Source organism: Neoarius graeffei, chromosome 20, assembly GCF_027579695.1.
Source record: "Neoarius graeffei isolate fNeoGra1 chromosome 20, fNeoGra1.pri, whole genome shotgun sequence".
NCBI lineage: Eukaryota > Metazoa > Chordata > Actinopteri > Siluriformes > Ariidae > Neoarius > Neoarius graeffei.
This window is the reverse complement of record NC_083588.1, coordinates 4276926-4292939: the sequence shown is the minus strand read 5'-3', so window position 1 is coordinate 4292939 and position 16014 is coordinate 4276926. Positions and strand designations below refer to the sequence as shown.

Here is a 16014-nt window from a genome sequence, read left to right as displayed (position 1 = left end):
CGACTCTTTGCTTTAGTCTCCGGTCCAGTGAGTGCAGTTTAATGCGGAAATGAGCTGTAGGTTTTACTGAGCGTCTTACAGAACCAGACACAGTTCTTCTGGACACTTTGACTGTCACACTCGCTTCTCAATTTTGCACCAAAACCCAGTGGCCTTCATTAATTTGCGCAAGGAGCATTGGCGCAAATTGCTATTCTCACTCAGGATCTTTCAACTTTATTACCTCACCCGGGACGGAGTCCACCAGGGGGCGAGGTATTGTTTTCAGTGGGGTTTATTTGTTAATGATATTATGGGAAAATGGCTGGACCAATCTTCATGAAACATTCAGGATAGATGGGCATTGGTCTCAAATAGAACCTCCAACATTTTGAGGGTCATCCGGTCAAGTTCAAGGTCAAGAAAAAGGTCAAAATCATTTTTTCACAATATCTTCCTTCATATTCATCATAAGTGCTACCGGGCGAGGTTTGTTTTAGCTTGGCAACACTTGTTATTCTTGTTGTTATTATTATTCTCTGAACGTTTTTAGGATACTATTTCTCCCTCGGTTTTCAATCAATTATCGCCAAATTTCACATGAAGAATACCTCTGGGCTGAATGATGTTGCTCTGACTTTTGGTGCTGATCTGGATCACTGATTCGGAATGATCCATGAAAAACGGGATTTTTTTCAATCACTCATAACTCTGTCAATTTTTATGATTTTTTTCAATCAGTTTATTTTTGGATTTTGCTCAGGGTGGCAGGGCGCAACTTTTCCTCACAAAGTGTCCTTCTCTACCTCTGACCATTCCTTATCCAGAGGATACGGTGACCAGACGTCCCGGTTTGTAACAGTTAGCGCAATCTATCGAGTTCTATTTTCTTTTTTAATCTGAAACGTGCTCTGTTATGGAATATGCTGCTCAGATACAAACTTTTTTCTGTAAGATTTAATTTTGTACTGGGGAAAAAAAACACGTTTGGAACTCTAAAATGTTTTTGTCCTGACTCAATAATGTAGAAGTCATAAAATAAAAATCTATAACAAAGTTTGTTTGAAAAAAACAAACAACCCCCCCCCCCAAAAAAAAAAAAAAACAGGGGGCCTAAGACTTTTGCACAGTGCTGTACTTCTCAAAAACAAACCAAAAAACCCCCTGCAAATTCTTAAAGCCGTGAGTGTCGACTTTAATCTGAACCATGACATCTACTGTGGACTGTGACGTCAGAATGAGATTCAATGCTGAACACGGACACGCCCAAAACAGGCACAAATTCATTTTTTGGCTTCTGGTACAAAAAAAAAAAAAAGCTCATGAATGTGTTTGTTGTTCATCTTGTGATCTCCAGTCTGCACTGGAACTCGATTAATTCACAAATATAAACATGTCTGAAGGCTGATTTCTCCTCACCGTAATCCGGCTTTATTAACATTCTCTTGTTTCTGTTGTTCGGTTTGTGGTGAAACATTACCTCATGAGAAGTTTGTATGAATCTGAGTGAAAAAACCTGAGGTTCGACTTTCTTCAATTTCAATTATGGCACAAGAAAAGAAGATACTGGGAGGGAGTGAAGAGGGGAGTCGGGTAACGGGAGAAAGACTGATGAAACAAAATGAAGAGAGATGGAGAGAAAGAGATGGTGTGCGAGAAAGTTAGACAGGTAGCAAAGAGAGGAAACAGTTTGAGGGCGATGGGGGGAGAAGCAGAGAATGGGAGGAAGAGTAATTATGGAGGGGAGCCAGATGAAAAACAAAAAACAGAGACAAACATCTAGAGAAAGGGAGTGGGGGGGAGACAGAGACAGAGGGAGTCAAACAAAGAAGGAATGACTTTCCTCCTTTCGATGGATGAGGAAAGAGAGGGAGATTAAAAAACAGAGACAGAAAAAAATAGAGCCAGAGATTCAAAAAAGAGAGCGATGAGAGACAATGACAGAAAGAGAGGGAGGTTGAGAAAAGGAAAAAGCACAACTTTATTCATCACACACTTGCGAAATATCTCTGCAGTGAACCCATCTGAAGCAGTGAACACACACGTGAGCACTGAGCACACACACACACACACACCCAGAGCAGTGGGCAGCCATGCTAACGGCGCCCGGGGAGCAGTTGGGGGTTCGGTGCCTCGCTCAAGGGCACCTCAGCCTAAGGCCGTCCCATATTAACCTAACCTGCATGTCTTTGGACTGTGGGGGAAACCGGAGCACCCGGAGGAAACCCACGCGGACACGGGGAGAACATGCAAACTCCACACAGAAAGGCCCTCGCCGGCCGCTGGGTTCGAACCCAGAACCTTCTTGCTGTGAGGCGACTGTGCTAACCACTACACCACCGTGCCGCCAAAGCTTGGACTCATCCGGGATTTGAACCTGGGACCTCTCGCACCCTCAGCGAGAATCATACCCCTAGACCAAGAGTTATAAAGAGTGACACAATTAAGAAGAAGAAAGGAGAGAGGATGGACATGGATAGAGAATAACAGAAAAATAGGGTGAAACGAGAGAGTGATGTAGAGAGAGATGAAGACAGACAGACAGACAGAGATATGTAGACAGAGAGAGAAAGAAAGAAATGTAGACACAGAGAGATTGAGAGAGAGAGGGAGAGAGAGATACAGACAGTGAGAGAGCGAGAGAGAGCTGGAGAGAGAGCTGGAGAGAGAGAGAAGGGGAGAGGGAGAGACAGAGCTGTAGAGATGGAGAGAGAGAGCTGTAGAGAGAGAGAATGGGAGAGAGAGAGCTGGAGAGAGAGAGAGAGAGAGCTGTAGAGAGAGAGAAGGGGAGAGGGAGAGACAGAGCTGTAGAGATGGAGAGAGAGAGCTGTAGAGAGAGAGAGCTGGAGAGAGAGAAGGGGAGAGAGAGAGCTGGAGAGAGAGAAGGGGGACAGAGAGAGCTGTAGAGAGAGAGAAGGGGAGAGAGAGCTGGAGAGAAAGAGAGAGAGAGAAGGGGAGAGAGAGAGCTGGAGAGAGAGAGCTGGAGAGAAGGGGGGAGAGAGAGAGAGAAGGAGAGAGAGAGAGCTGGAGAGAGAGAAGGGGAGAGAGAGAGCTGGAGAGAAAGAGAGAGAGAGAAGGGGGGAGAGAGAGAAGGAGAGAGAGAGAAGGAGAGAGAGAGAGCTGTAGAGAGAAGGGAAGAGAGACAGACAGAGAGCTGTAGAGAGAGAGAGAAGGAGAGCGAGAGAGAAGGGGAGAGAAAGAGAAGGGGGAGAGAGAGAGAGAGCTGTAGAGAGAGAGAAAGAGAGCTGTAGAGAGAGAGAAGGGGAGAGAGAGAGAGAGAGAAGGGGAGAGAGAGAGAAGGGGAGAGAGAGAGAGAGAAGGGGAGAGAGAGAGAGAGCTGTAGAGAGAGAGAGAGAGAAGGGAAGAGAGATAGAGAGAGCTGTAGAGAGAGAGAGAAGGGGGGGGGGGGGGAGAGAGAGAGAGAGAGAGCGGCCTCTCCTCCGGCCTCATATGTGCGCGCGCTCTTGCTGAACTCACATCTCCACGTTTCCATGTTCCTCCCGGGAAGTGGCGCGCGCGCTCCTCATGCCCTTGAAGGAGCCCGTTCCTTTCCGGTCCCCGAAACGCTGGAACGCGTCGGTGAATGAGCTCGCGCGCGCTCTCTCTGCGTCTCCTGTCTCACCCGTCCCGCGCACGAGCCCCGCGCGCTTCATCTCTTGCGTGCCATGAAGACGAGCCGCCGGTGTCGCGCGCTGCTCTCCGTGGGCTTGAACCTGCTCGCGCTGTTGCTCTCCAGCACAGCGTTCGCCACGGCGTACTGGTGCCAGGGCACGCAGCGGGTCCCCAAACCGAGCTGCAGCCAGGAGAGGCGGCACCACTGCATCGACTACGGAGCCAATGACACCGACCCGAGCAAAGTGCACTACAGCTGGGAGACCGGGGACGACCGCTTCCTGTTCCGCCACTTCCACGCGGGCATCTGGTACTCGTGCGAGGAGAACATCCACGGAGCAGGTACGAGTCACACTTCACTAACTTGTTATAACGCGTTATAACTCATATTGTCGCCATGACTTCCAGTGAGCACAGCTGGAGTCAGTGCTGGTCCTGATGCAGCACTCATCACAGGACGGCGCTGCATCACAGGGGTGACCTGCCTGCTCAAACGCACGCGCCTCATCGCGTTCAACGTCTTCGGCATCACATTTCGCACGTGATCATAAGTTTCGTGACTAATCATACATGACACGTGAAGATATGCCACGAAGTGCACGTGACATCACGTGCATAACGTGTGATTACATGGAAGGAAAATGAATTGTGAATAACGTGATCACTCAGTGGGGGGGGCTGCACTTCAACATGTCATGAAATTATGAAATTGCACGTGAATAACATGTGATCACGTGGAATGCCCATTGCAGACTTCAGTAAACACATGACATCATGGAAACAAGACAATCACATTTGAAAAAGAAAATCACATCTGAAATGAAACATCATATTCATCGGCCTGTGAATGTCATTAATTTTAAAAAAATCACACGATTGAATTATTTTCACGTGCAATGAAAAACCAACTGCGTGTGAAAATGACTGAATCAGGAGATTTAAAAGAAATCGCACGTGGAAAAAATACAACGTCAAAAAAAGTGCAAAAAAGTAACGGTTAAGTGTCTAAAGCTACATGTAATTTTCATTTTTTTAATTTCTGATAATTCGCATGTCAAGTTCATGTGGTTTTTTTTTAATCAGAATTGTAGTGCTCAAGAAAGCCTTCACTGGAGCTTCCGTGCATGCGTGCTTCAATTTCCCTGCAACAACCTTTTAAGCCCGTGTTTGAACTTTAATGTCCCTGAGGATAAATTAAATTGAGGAAAGTTTTATTTTATGATTACTGGGCATCTGTATATCGCTGAGTGTTTGGAGGAAGTGTGTAAAGATGAGACCTCCAGGAGTCGTAAAGAAAATTTATGAGGTGTATTTTTTTTCTCCAGTCGCGGAGATCTCAACAGACTACTCACAAAGTTGTTATAGTCATAAATAATAAATCTCAGTCAGAGAAAAACAATATAAATGAACAGTAAAGTTGTTAATAAAAATGTTTCTAATCTACATATTTTTTATACCATATAACTTCTTTCAAGGGCGGCACGGTGGTGTAGTGGTTAGCGCTGTCGCCTCACAGCAAGAAGGTCCGGATTCAAGCCCCGTGGCCGGCGAGGGCCTTTCTGTGCGGAGTTTGCATGTTCTCCCCGTGTCCGCGTGGGTTTCCTCCGGGTGCTCCGGTTTCCCCACAGTCCAAAGACATGCAGGTTAGGTTAACTGGTGACTCTAAATTGAGCGTAGGTGTGAATGTGAGTGTGAATGGTTGTCTGTGTCTATGTGTCAGCCCTGTGATGACCTGGCGACTTGTCCAGGGTGTACCCCGCCTTTCGCCCATAGTCAGCTGGGATAGGCTCCAGCTTGCCTGCGACCCTGTAGAACAGGATAAAGCGGCTACAGATAATGAGATGAGATGAGAACTTCTTTCAAGGTCCAAAAAAAAAAAGCCAGAATGGTGCCAATACAAAAATGTAATGGTCCATATTCTCCTGTTATACCCTGTATATCAACCCTCTTCTACATACCGGTACATGAGCTTATGATTGGCTTGGGTTGTTGTGATTGACAAGGGAGACATTGTATGCCCCTCCCACTCAGAGAACATGACGAATTTGGTTCTCTTGGACTCGGATTGGGATTCAAACTCTCAATTTTTGGAAGAAAGGCTGACTTGCCTTTCATGGAAGTGACATGGAAGTCCTGTAAATGGATTCCGACGAAACTGGCCTGGCTTACTCATAAATCATGGCCACTATCAGCCAATCAGCTTTCAGCAGACATTGAACAGGATTAGTATTGAGCGACTGGATCAAAATCTGAACAGTATGTATGTTAGTTCATTTTCTTTTGAGTGGTCTGTGTAATTTGGGAAGAACTAGCTATTGGAGGCGATGTTTCTGAAATGTGCTTGGACCCCGTAAGTCGCTGCTTGCAGCATGTCCAACAAAGGACTGGGAAAGTCGTGGAATGCTTAAACACCTGTTTGGAACTTTCTCCAGGTGAATTGTAAGTTGGAAAGGCTCAGTTGTTCACCATTTTGTGAAAAACTGCGTGGACAAAGTTTCTCAATGTCCAATTGGAAGGAATTTTGGGATTTCACCATCAACAATCCATATCATCATCAAAAGATTCAGAGACGGCAAAGGAATCTCAGCAAGTCGGGGCGAGGATGAAAACCAGAACACAGTTCGTCACTGTATCTACCGTGCAAAGCGAAAGCTGTACGTCAACAACATCCAGAAATGCTGTTGAATTTTCTGGGCCTGAGGTCATCTGAGATGGACTGACGCAAAGTGGAAAAATGTGCTGCGGTTTGACGAGTCCACATTTTGAATTGCTTTTGGAAATCATGAACATCATGTCCTCCAGGTTGAAGAGGAAAAGGACCATCCAGACTGTTACCAAGACAAAGATCAAAAGCAGTATCCGTGACCGTATGGAGGTGTGTTAGTGCCCCATGGCAGGGGTAACTTGCACATCTGTGAAGGTTTCTTTCATGCTGAGAGGTACATACAGGTTTTGGAGCAACACACACCGCCATCCAGACGATGTCTTTTTCAGGGACGTCCCTGTTTATTCCAGCGAGATAATCCCAAGCCACATTCTGAACATGTTACAACAGAGTGGCTTCAGAGTAAAAGAGTGCAGGTGCTAAACTGGCTTGCCTTCCTTCCTTTGATAATATGTGGTATGTTTAACACGCCACATATGAATGTTAAACTTTAACATTTAGTGCCCTCAGTTCACAAACGCTTCCTGAGTGTTGTGAAAAGTAAAGGTGATGTAACACAGCAGTAAAGACGCCCTTGTCCCAACAATTTTGGAACGTGTTGCAGACATCGAATTCAGAGTGAGTGTAGATTTACAAAAGACGATAAAGTTTATCAGGTTGAACATTAAATATCTTGTCTTTGGATTGAATTCAGGAGATTAAAAAGGATTTGCAAATCATTGCATTCTGTTTTTATTACATTTTACACAGCGCCACAATTTTTTTTTCGAATCAGGGTTGTAAACATAGTCACAGTCAGGTGTAATTTTACGACAGTAAAATTGAGACACACAGTTTATATCTCTCCTTAGCTAAAGAAAAATCATATTTAACACTGAAGGTAAACCCTGACGTGCTTCCTGCAACCATAAAGTGATTATTAAATTTGACTTGTAGGAACTTTTATGATTATTTCATCACCCATAAAACAAATGTCACATTTGCCATGTCGCACATGCTGACTTTCTGTCCAAATTTATTTTCTTTTGCATTTCAGTCAGAAAGTTTTTCAATTATCATAGTTTTACTCATGATCTTTTCTTGCAGTGTGTCATTATTACTTACTACACACACTTTTACTCTCATGCTGCTGCTAACGGAAATAATCTGCTGAATTTGCTAAGACAGCAGCAACAGCATTAATATTTCAGTTCTTGCCCAAAGCAACAATTTTGAAAAATGTCCAAAATGGCACCTTCGTCCCTCTTCCCTCCAAACCACAAAGTGCATTATGGGAGCTTTTTTTTTTTAAATCACCTCCATTCGTATCATTCATCATGCACTGGGACGTCCACGGACCAAAACCTAATGTTATTAGATTAGATTAGATTAGATTAGATTAGATTAGATTAGATTAGATTAGATTAGATTAGATTAGATAAAACTTTATTGATCCCTTTGGGAGGGTTATTATCAATATCAAAAATTAAATTAAAATTTGAAAGTAAAATCAGATCAGCAGACAAATAAGTTTTTGATTATAATTATTTAACAGGAACTTGATCTGCATCAAAGTTATTTTAACTAATTTTAATCACATGTTAAAAGCAAAAGCTTATCAGAAATAAAATAGAATAAATATAATAAAATATATTTTATTTTAGTTGATTTATTGTATAACTTGCATTTTTAAAAAGATTGTATTGATTTTTTATTGTATTTATTGTATTACTTGTAGTTTTTAATAATTAATTCATTCTAATTTTGTATTTTTTTTAATTCCTTTAATTTTTTTTTTGTATTTTATTTGTTACTAGTTCAGACAAAATTGAGGTTGGAGCAATCGTCACAAATAATTGTTCAATATCCGAGTTGAAAGTCACTAAATCTCGAGAGCCCATCCTCACCTCCAATTAGTCATGTATTTTGTTTTCATGTGTTTTTCTTGATGTCGAATGATCTCACGGTTTTAATTAACACACATCGGAGAGCACTTACCCAGCTGGCAGAGGGATTTCGATCATCCTGTGGGATTAAATGTCCTCCTCTGATTGGAATTTTTCCCCATTTGCCAAGTCCATTCCGAAGTTTTTTGAAAAGAAAATCGAATCACATGGCTTTATTTGTGTGTAGACAGGATCAGCGGTGAACATTTCCACCGTATCTTAATTTGTATGAAATTAGGACAAACTCTCAGCTCATCATCAAGTTCAGTTTTCTTCGTGACACAGTTGTTATCAGTCTGAATGTTGGACTGAATGTGAAGTGTGTTTACATCAGGGTTGTCATGGTAACCTTTTTCCGAATGATCCCTGCTCTCATCCTTGTCCCTCACACATCTTAAATGAGATTTGCCCAAACGAAATACTCTTTCAAAGTTTATTTGGCAAACAACTTAAAAGTTCGCAGCCAGATCACATCCCCTGACTGACATTCAGCGCCATGATCACTCGTGATTGGCAGAAACCTGCATTTTACTGAAAAAAAAAAATCAGAGCTCCAAGATTTTTAAAAACCACTCTAACTCACAGCCAGTTTTCCCCAAGACCACCCTGTAGATGCATGGATAGATGGATGGATGGATGGATGGATGGATGGATGGATGGATGGATACTGCATTGCCAAAACAAAATTGGATGAATGGATGGAATGATGGGTGAATGGATACAGTTTTGTCAAATGCAGTGGAAGGAAGGATAAATAGATGGACAGATAGATAAATGGAATGATCAATAAATAGACTGATGGATGGATTGATGGTACGAATAATAAATAAACTGTTGGATGGATGGATGGATGGATGGATGGATGGATGGATGGATGGATGGTAAGAATGATAAATAGACTGTTGGATGGATGGATGTATATTGCCAAAGCAATGGACTGATATATGTATGGATGGATGTATACAGTATTGTCAAAGCAGTAGAAGGCATAATAGATGGATGGATGAAGTGGTAGATTAATGGATGGATGAATGACGAGATAAAGAATGAATGGTTGGATGGATGGTTGGATGGATGGATGGAGTAATGGATGGAATAATGGATGGATGGATACAGTACTGTCAAAGCAGTGGACTGATGGATGGATACATTATTATCAAAGCAGTCAAAGAGATGATAGATAGATGGATGGATGAAATGGGAGATAAATGGATGGATGAATGAAGGAATAAAGAATGGATGGATGGATGGATGGATGGATGGATGGATGGCTCCAGTACTGTCAAAGCAGTAAAAGGTATAATAGATGGATGAATGCATGAATGAATGAAGAAAAGAATGAATGGCTGATGGATGGAATAATGGATGGATGGATACAGTACTGTCAAAGCAGTGGACTGATGGATGGATACAGTATGATCAAAACAGTAGAAGGGAAGATAGATGGATGGATGAATGAATGAATAAAATAATGAATGACTGGATGGAAGGATGGATAGAATAATGGATCAAAAAGAAATGGATGCAGTATTGCCAAACAGTGGATGGAATAATGGAAGGATGGAATGAAAGATAGATAAATAGGTAAACAGATGGATGGACCCAATGTTGTTGTCGCAGTAGATAAATGAGTGGATGGATGAACAGATGATTTGATGGACGAATGGATTTTGGAGGTCGAAACAAACAAACAAAAAAAATCTCTTTTGGATTCTACTAGTGTTTTGAACCTGAACTGAAGTTTGTGGATTTAAGACTGAACTCGAGAGCTGTGAGAATCATCCCAACTTCCTCATGTACGAAACAGGATGTGAGAGTTGTGCACCATCAGCGATGATGTGCTGAATGCTGATTGGCTGCCAGTGGGCCAATTATGTAGCAGAACAGGTAAAGGAAGTTTTGTTGTCTCTGAACTGCAGAAACAGCACTTGGTCCAGATTTCACTTTTTTTTCCCAGTGTTACTGCAACTCATTATGGTCAAAACACTGGCAGAAATTGTGGGAAAAATGGATTTTCACAACAGGATCTTTGCAGAAAATGCCTACAAATTGCTGTCAGATGGGTTTTAATGGTGAACATGGTGTGAAGAGCCGACTGTATACTGACATTACACCCTGAGCGTTCATTAGGGCATGATCTAGTACAAGCCACAGGCTGAGGAAGGAAGAAATATCCATGACTTTACATGACCGTATCGTGAAAATAGTCTAACGCCGAGACACTGAACACATTTGACTGATGGTAATGACATCCAACGCGGTAATAAATCCATTAACCCAGGCTTAAAGGAAGATAGAGAGAGAAAAAAATGAGAGAAGACCATGAAGTGATCATATGGATAAGGATTACCTTGGAGGAATTGATGGGTTTTTTTCCAAAAAAAAAAAAAAAAAATATATATATATATATATATATATATATATATATATATATATATACACACACACCAGCCTTTGTAAACTCATAACTTGGAATTTATGTAACTTTTTACATGATCTTTATTGCACTTTTCTTTTTTCCATACTTTGTATTGCTTCTTATTAGATAAAAGAAGCACTATCAATATCCTGGATCATATTCTCCCTCAAAAGCATGTAAAAAAAAAAAAATTGTCGCACTTGCAATCAGTCATGCTCATTATTTAGACAGCTGCCCTCTCAGAAACAGGAGATTAAGGCATCATAACCCGATCGAAGGCCAGGTAACCTCATTAATTCTCCATGTGAGGTGTTTGGGCAGTGAATTATATAACCAAGATGAGATTGATTCGTTACACATTGTGCTGGAGTCACTATCACGCAGCTCTTTAATTGATATTGAGCATGGCACCGATAGCGAGAGATCACACAAGTCGTCGTAGCATCATCAGAGTGGAATACATGCTTCAAAGCTTCAAACATTAAAAGCTGGAGTTGATTTCAAGAAATGTTGCAGTGTTTGCAACATAATTTCTCATCTAAGCATCTGAGCATCTGCAGTGTATGTGTGATGATGTTAGAATTACAACACATTTCTCGAGAGTGAAGAAAGATTATAAAAGTTTGCCCATGACATCCTGGTGCTTCAGGACTATATATATATGTTGCATCTGGAGTCAGGCATATCCCTATTTGTAGGTAAAATACACAGACACTAACCAAAACCGAAATCAAAACCAAAAGAGGCTCAGAAAGGTATGAATTTCAGAAGGCAATTGGCAAGACTTCGCAAAGAACAAAGGATCGAAGAAAGCAAACCCATTACAAAGCTAAAACAGGACTAGAAGAGAAACAAAGGCATGCACAATCAACAAAAGCTTGTGAGGAACCCGAAACTAAACATCTAACACGGATTTCTGACATATGACGACAGGAAGAAGACATCATTCATACTGATGAATGATGCAAGAATTGTTTGTTTTTGCTCCTGGGCTCCCCTTACAGTTGCAGAGTATAATTAATTGTCGTAAATACAAATCACACTTTGCGACACCTCTTTATGGACAGCTGGACACATTTATTTGTTGACAAGCTGAAGGAACCAGAAGCTAAAGAATCATGTCGACTGACAAGTTCGAGTCGAGCAATTTTAAAGTAAATTTTCACGCCCAATACGTTGTTTAAGTGTTTGAATGCGAAGTATAGAGATGTCCACAAGCCCCGGTGACTGGTGGTTTTCTCCGCCTACACAGATGGTTTGCTCCGGCTACTCGATCCCAGACAAAAATAAAAACTTGCCTTTCAATGTTCAAGCGATTTATATCGTCTCCACTACCCATAATTTGCTGTAAATCCAATCATTTCACCACAAAATTGTCTTTGATTTGGATCTTGCTTGACTGGAAGCGACGCCATATTTGTTGATCGATTCTTGCACTCTGATTGGCTGAGCTGGACCTCGTGACCATGTTGTAGCATGTGTAGTTATGTTATAGAGCCAGGCAACGTACTACAGAGGGTTGTCATCAGCTGTCCATCGCTAGCGATGATGACTGCTTCATTAGGATGTGCAGAAACGCAGACGGGCTGCGAGCGACAGAGTCGTCTGCAGCGGTGGCAAGAACGGACCGGCCAAGCCACCATGGAATGTCTGGCCTTGTGAGCTCCTGCACACTATTCTCCTCTCCTAACGAAGCACCTTGCACAGTAAGGTAAGACAAACGATGTCATGCCCCCATCGTGTTGTCTCTCTGGACCTCCAGACCTGATGCCAAGTGGTGCACAAAAGTGCCATAAATCTGACGGGTATGGAAGTTGCCCTGCAGTGACAACTGACTTGCCGAGTAAGTGATACCATCCGTTGGCCATTTGAGTGGCTCTACCGCATGCCATCTGGTGGTGCGCCATTGACACTGTTGGGTTCATCTGCCACGTCGCACTGAAAAGCGCCCTGCTGCCAGTGCCTTATTGGTGATGTACTATTGAACCCATAGCTGGAACCCAGGCAGGTGCTACCACTCTGGGTCAGAGTGGACCTGGGAGCAATGGTGATTAAGGGGTAACTCCACTTTCCCCAATAGTCAAGTCCTCCCAGACCTGAGACTCACCACCGGTTGCAGTTTAAAGTCGTACCCAGGACTAACCTACAGAGGGTAACTGAGAAAGCCAAGCACACACACACACACACACACACACACACACACACACCTGGAGGGAAATTTCATACATATTTTGCAAGTATTTTACAGGGAAATTGTGAGTAATTTATGAGCTGAGAATGCACCAGAAGCCACCAGAAGGCATGTCAGTTTTCAATATTTTCTGGCAGGGTGGGCATGCCCCCAGACCCCCTGAGCATTAGCGCAACTTTGGCGTGCCACCAAATTCCAGAGCCGCCTACTACGATTTTTTTTTTTAGCTGGCTCCTTTGGATTTTCTGGAGAACCCTGGAAGTGTGTGTGCAATCGAATAAAATGTTGTTGGTGGGATGATACAGGGACAGAGTGGTATTACACAGTATATACATTGTACACTGCAACTTTTTACAAGCTAGCTGAGATAGGTTTGCAAAGTTGCAAGCTTTCAAGGCTGATTTGACCTGACCAAACATTTTGTTTTGACGTGAGCTGAATCTATTTATTTATTTATTTATTTATTTATTTGTGTGCATGCTAGCCTGAGAGGGGACTGAGGTTCGGAGACTTTTGTCATCTGGAAAAATGACCATGAGACGGGGATAAACAACACTGATAAGGTTACGGCCTACATCGCAATCTTTTCAAAATAATTTTGACACGGGTGTTCAGTCTGCTGTCGGATTGTCGTTGTTTTCCCGTCCGCCATGAGACAGATCATGACTTACTTTTTTTTTGTTTATAACATCAGTCGAGAGAGAGAAAAAAGAGCAGAAGATGAAGAAACTACTGTTTATAGCTGCTATAATGTTCGCGAGAACAGGTGCTGACTTGTTTCACCGACAATCCGACAAATTGATCAAAGTCATTCTTTCATAAATCAATGGAATATTTTATTAATAAAAAAAGCACGTAGTTTGTATAAGACGAATAAAACACTCTGATGTCGGAAAGTAAGTTAATTTGAAAACAGTACGAATCCATCAAAAATAAAAACTAGAAAGTGCGATATGTTCTTGCGTATTGGTGGAAGGATTACGTTTTATTGTAACGAACACAATTTTTTTTTTCCACCCAAGAATTCCAAACTTCAACTGAGAAAATCTCAGCCATGCTCCGAAGTATCACTAGAAACCATTCAAATAATTTACACATATTTATACCCCCACTCCGGGGGGGTGAATACTGGTTTACCTCTGTCTGTTCGTATCGCCGTATCTCCATCTGTCCGAAACACCCTTTTTCTCAGCAACCACAAATCATAGCCACTTGGTACTTGGTATTGAGCCTCAGCTTGAGGTTCTATACCGTGTATACCGTTTTCAGGTCTGTCCGACATTGACTTCCTGTTTACCGATTGAATGTATTTATGGAACATATAGCATGGATTTACAAAATTTTTGTAACAGTTTTCTCAGCAACTACAAATCACAACTGCTTGATATTTGGTACCGAGCTTCAGCTTTGGGTTCTATACCGTGCATACCGTTTTCAGGTCTGTTGCACATCAACTTCCTGTTTACCAACTGAATGTATTTATGCAACATATAGTGTGGATTTACAAAATTTTCGCAACATTTTCTCAGCAACTACAAATCACAACTGCTTGATATTTGGTACCGAGCTTCAGCTTTGGGTTCTATACCGTGTGTAATGTTTTCAGGTCTGTCGCACATCGACTTCCTGTTTACCGACCGAATGTATTTACGAAACATATAGGGTGGATTTTGATGCTCTTTCAAGAAGCAAAATGCAATTTCAAAATGACACTTTACCAGGATGCTATTTGAAATCCCTGGGGAGAGACACTGCTCTTTACTTACTTGTTTCAGGGTTAATTATTTGTTGAAGTCAACATTCATAATAAAGTGAATGTCTTCGATTGTTTGCGTTCTGATATAAACGAGAGCAGGGGGATACGTAAGTGAGCAGTAGCTCACAGTTGATCTTGTTATTTCCTGGATAAAACAGATTTTTAATAACAATGTACAGTTTTTTTTTTGCTTTATACATTTCAAAGAATTTTAAATTGTTGACATTTTTTAACTTCCCAAACAGGGATTGAGATTTTTCAAATCATGTTCCAAACCAGTCGAACATCCGTTAAATTGCGCGTATTAAAGACCCGTGCATTAAATAACATGCTTCGATTTGTTGATGTATTTTGCACTTTGCTGACATCCCGCCAAGTTTTAAGTGTTTAAGTGTTCCTTCAGCAGTCAGGGCGGATTGTGGAAATAAAATACTTTAACAAGCTTCTGTCTCTTAAAGAATCTCACCTTGCAAGGACAGCCAAATTTGAAACGACTTTCCTGTAAAATATGATGCATTAGATGATGAACTTGACGTCAGAAAAAAAAAAAGCTTGATATAATCTTGTCCTCTGCACCTGAGGCTGTTTGAATCCAAATTCGAGCTTTGTACGAATCTGAATCTTGTGTTTGCAGTTCCGGAGACATTCCTGAAGGCCGACAGTGACGGAGTGTCGATATGGAGCTCCTTTGGTCTGTAGGTATCCTGTTTAGGGAGCGCTGAAGGAGGAGCATCTCGCTCGTGTCGAGCTGACTTCTGTCTGACCTCAGCCCTCATCCTTGGAGAGCGATGGCTCCATGGGCTGACTTTTCCATTACAGCTTTGGAAGCAAAAGGTCTGGGAAGAAAAAAAAAAAAAGTCCTGCTCATCGGTCTCACAAATATAATTGGAAGTCGAGCTCGAGACAAGATTGGGGTGCTTGCCAAAACTCAATCAAGTTATCTCTTTTTGCTTGTGTCGTCTGAGTTGGTTTTACTTTCCTGTCTCCAGAAATATACAGTTGTAACAAGATTACAGCTGGAGTGTAATTCTGATTTTTTTTTCCCCTCATGGAGATATTATATTTAAATAATATTGGCTGGCGTTGAGTGGTATTTCAGGTATATTCCATTCAGCTAGCATGATAGTGAATGAGACGAAGACGAGTAGCTGAATGGAATATATCTGATGTACAGTACCATGAAAAAAAGCCAGCCAATATTATTATTATTATTATTATTATTATTATTTATTATAATACATACACCAGTCGCGAACCATCAGGGCCTTCTAGTCCTTCAGAGAAGCCCAAACATATCAGCATTTCAAATATCATATTTCATTTCTTTCATTCTCATTATCTCATCTCATCTCATTATCTCTAGCCGCTTTATCCTTCTACAGGGTCGCAGGCAAGCTGGAGCCTATCCCAGCTGACTACGGGTGAAAGGCGGGGTACACCCTGGACAAGTCGCCAGGTCATCACAGG

General features: G+C 41.9%; 1 protein-coding gene across 1 annotated transcript in view; it reads left to right on the top strand.

Moving 5' to 3' along the window:
• The first annotated feature begins 3644 nt into the window (after positions 1–3644).
• Positions 3645–16014, top strand: part of gsg1l (gsg1-like) — a 35971-nt gene continuing 23601 nt past the window's right edge. Inside the window, exon 1 of the mRNA XM_060902478.1 lies at positions 3645–3933. Within this exon, the coding sequence (XP_060758461.1) occupies positions 3645–3933 (289 nt within the window). The remainder of the gene's footprint in view (positions 3934–16014) is intronic.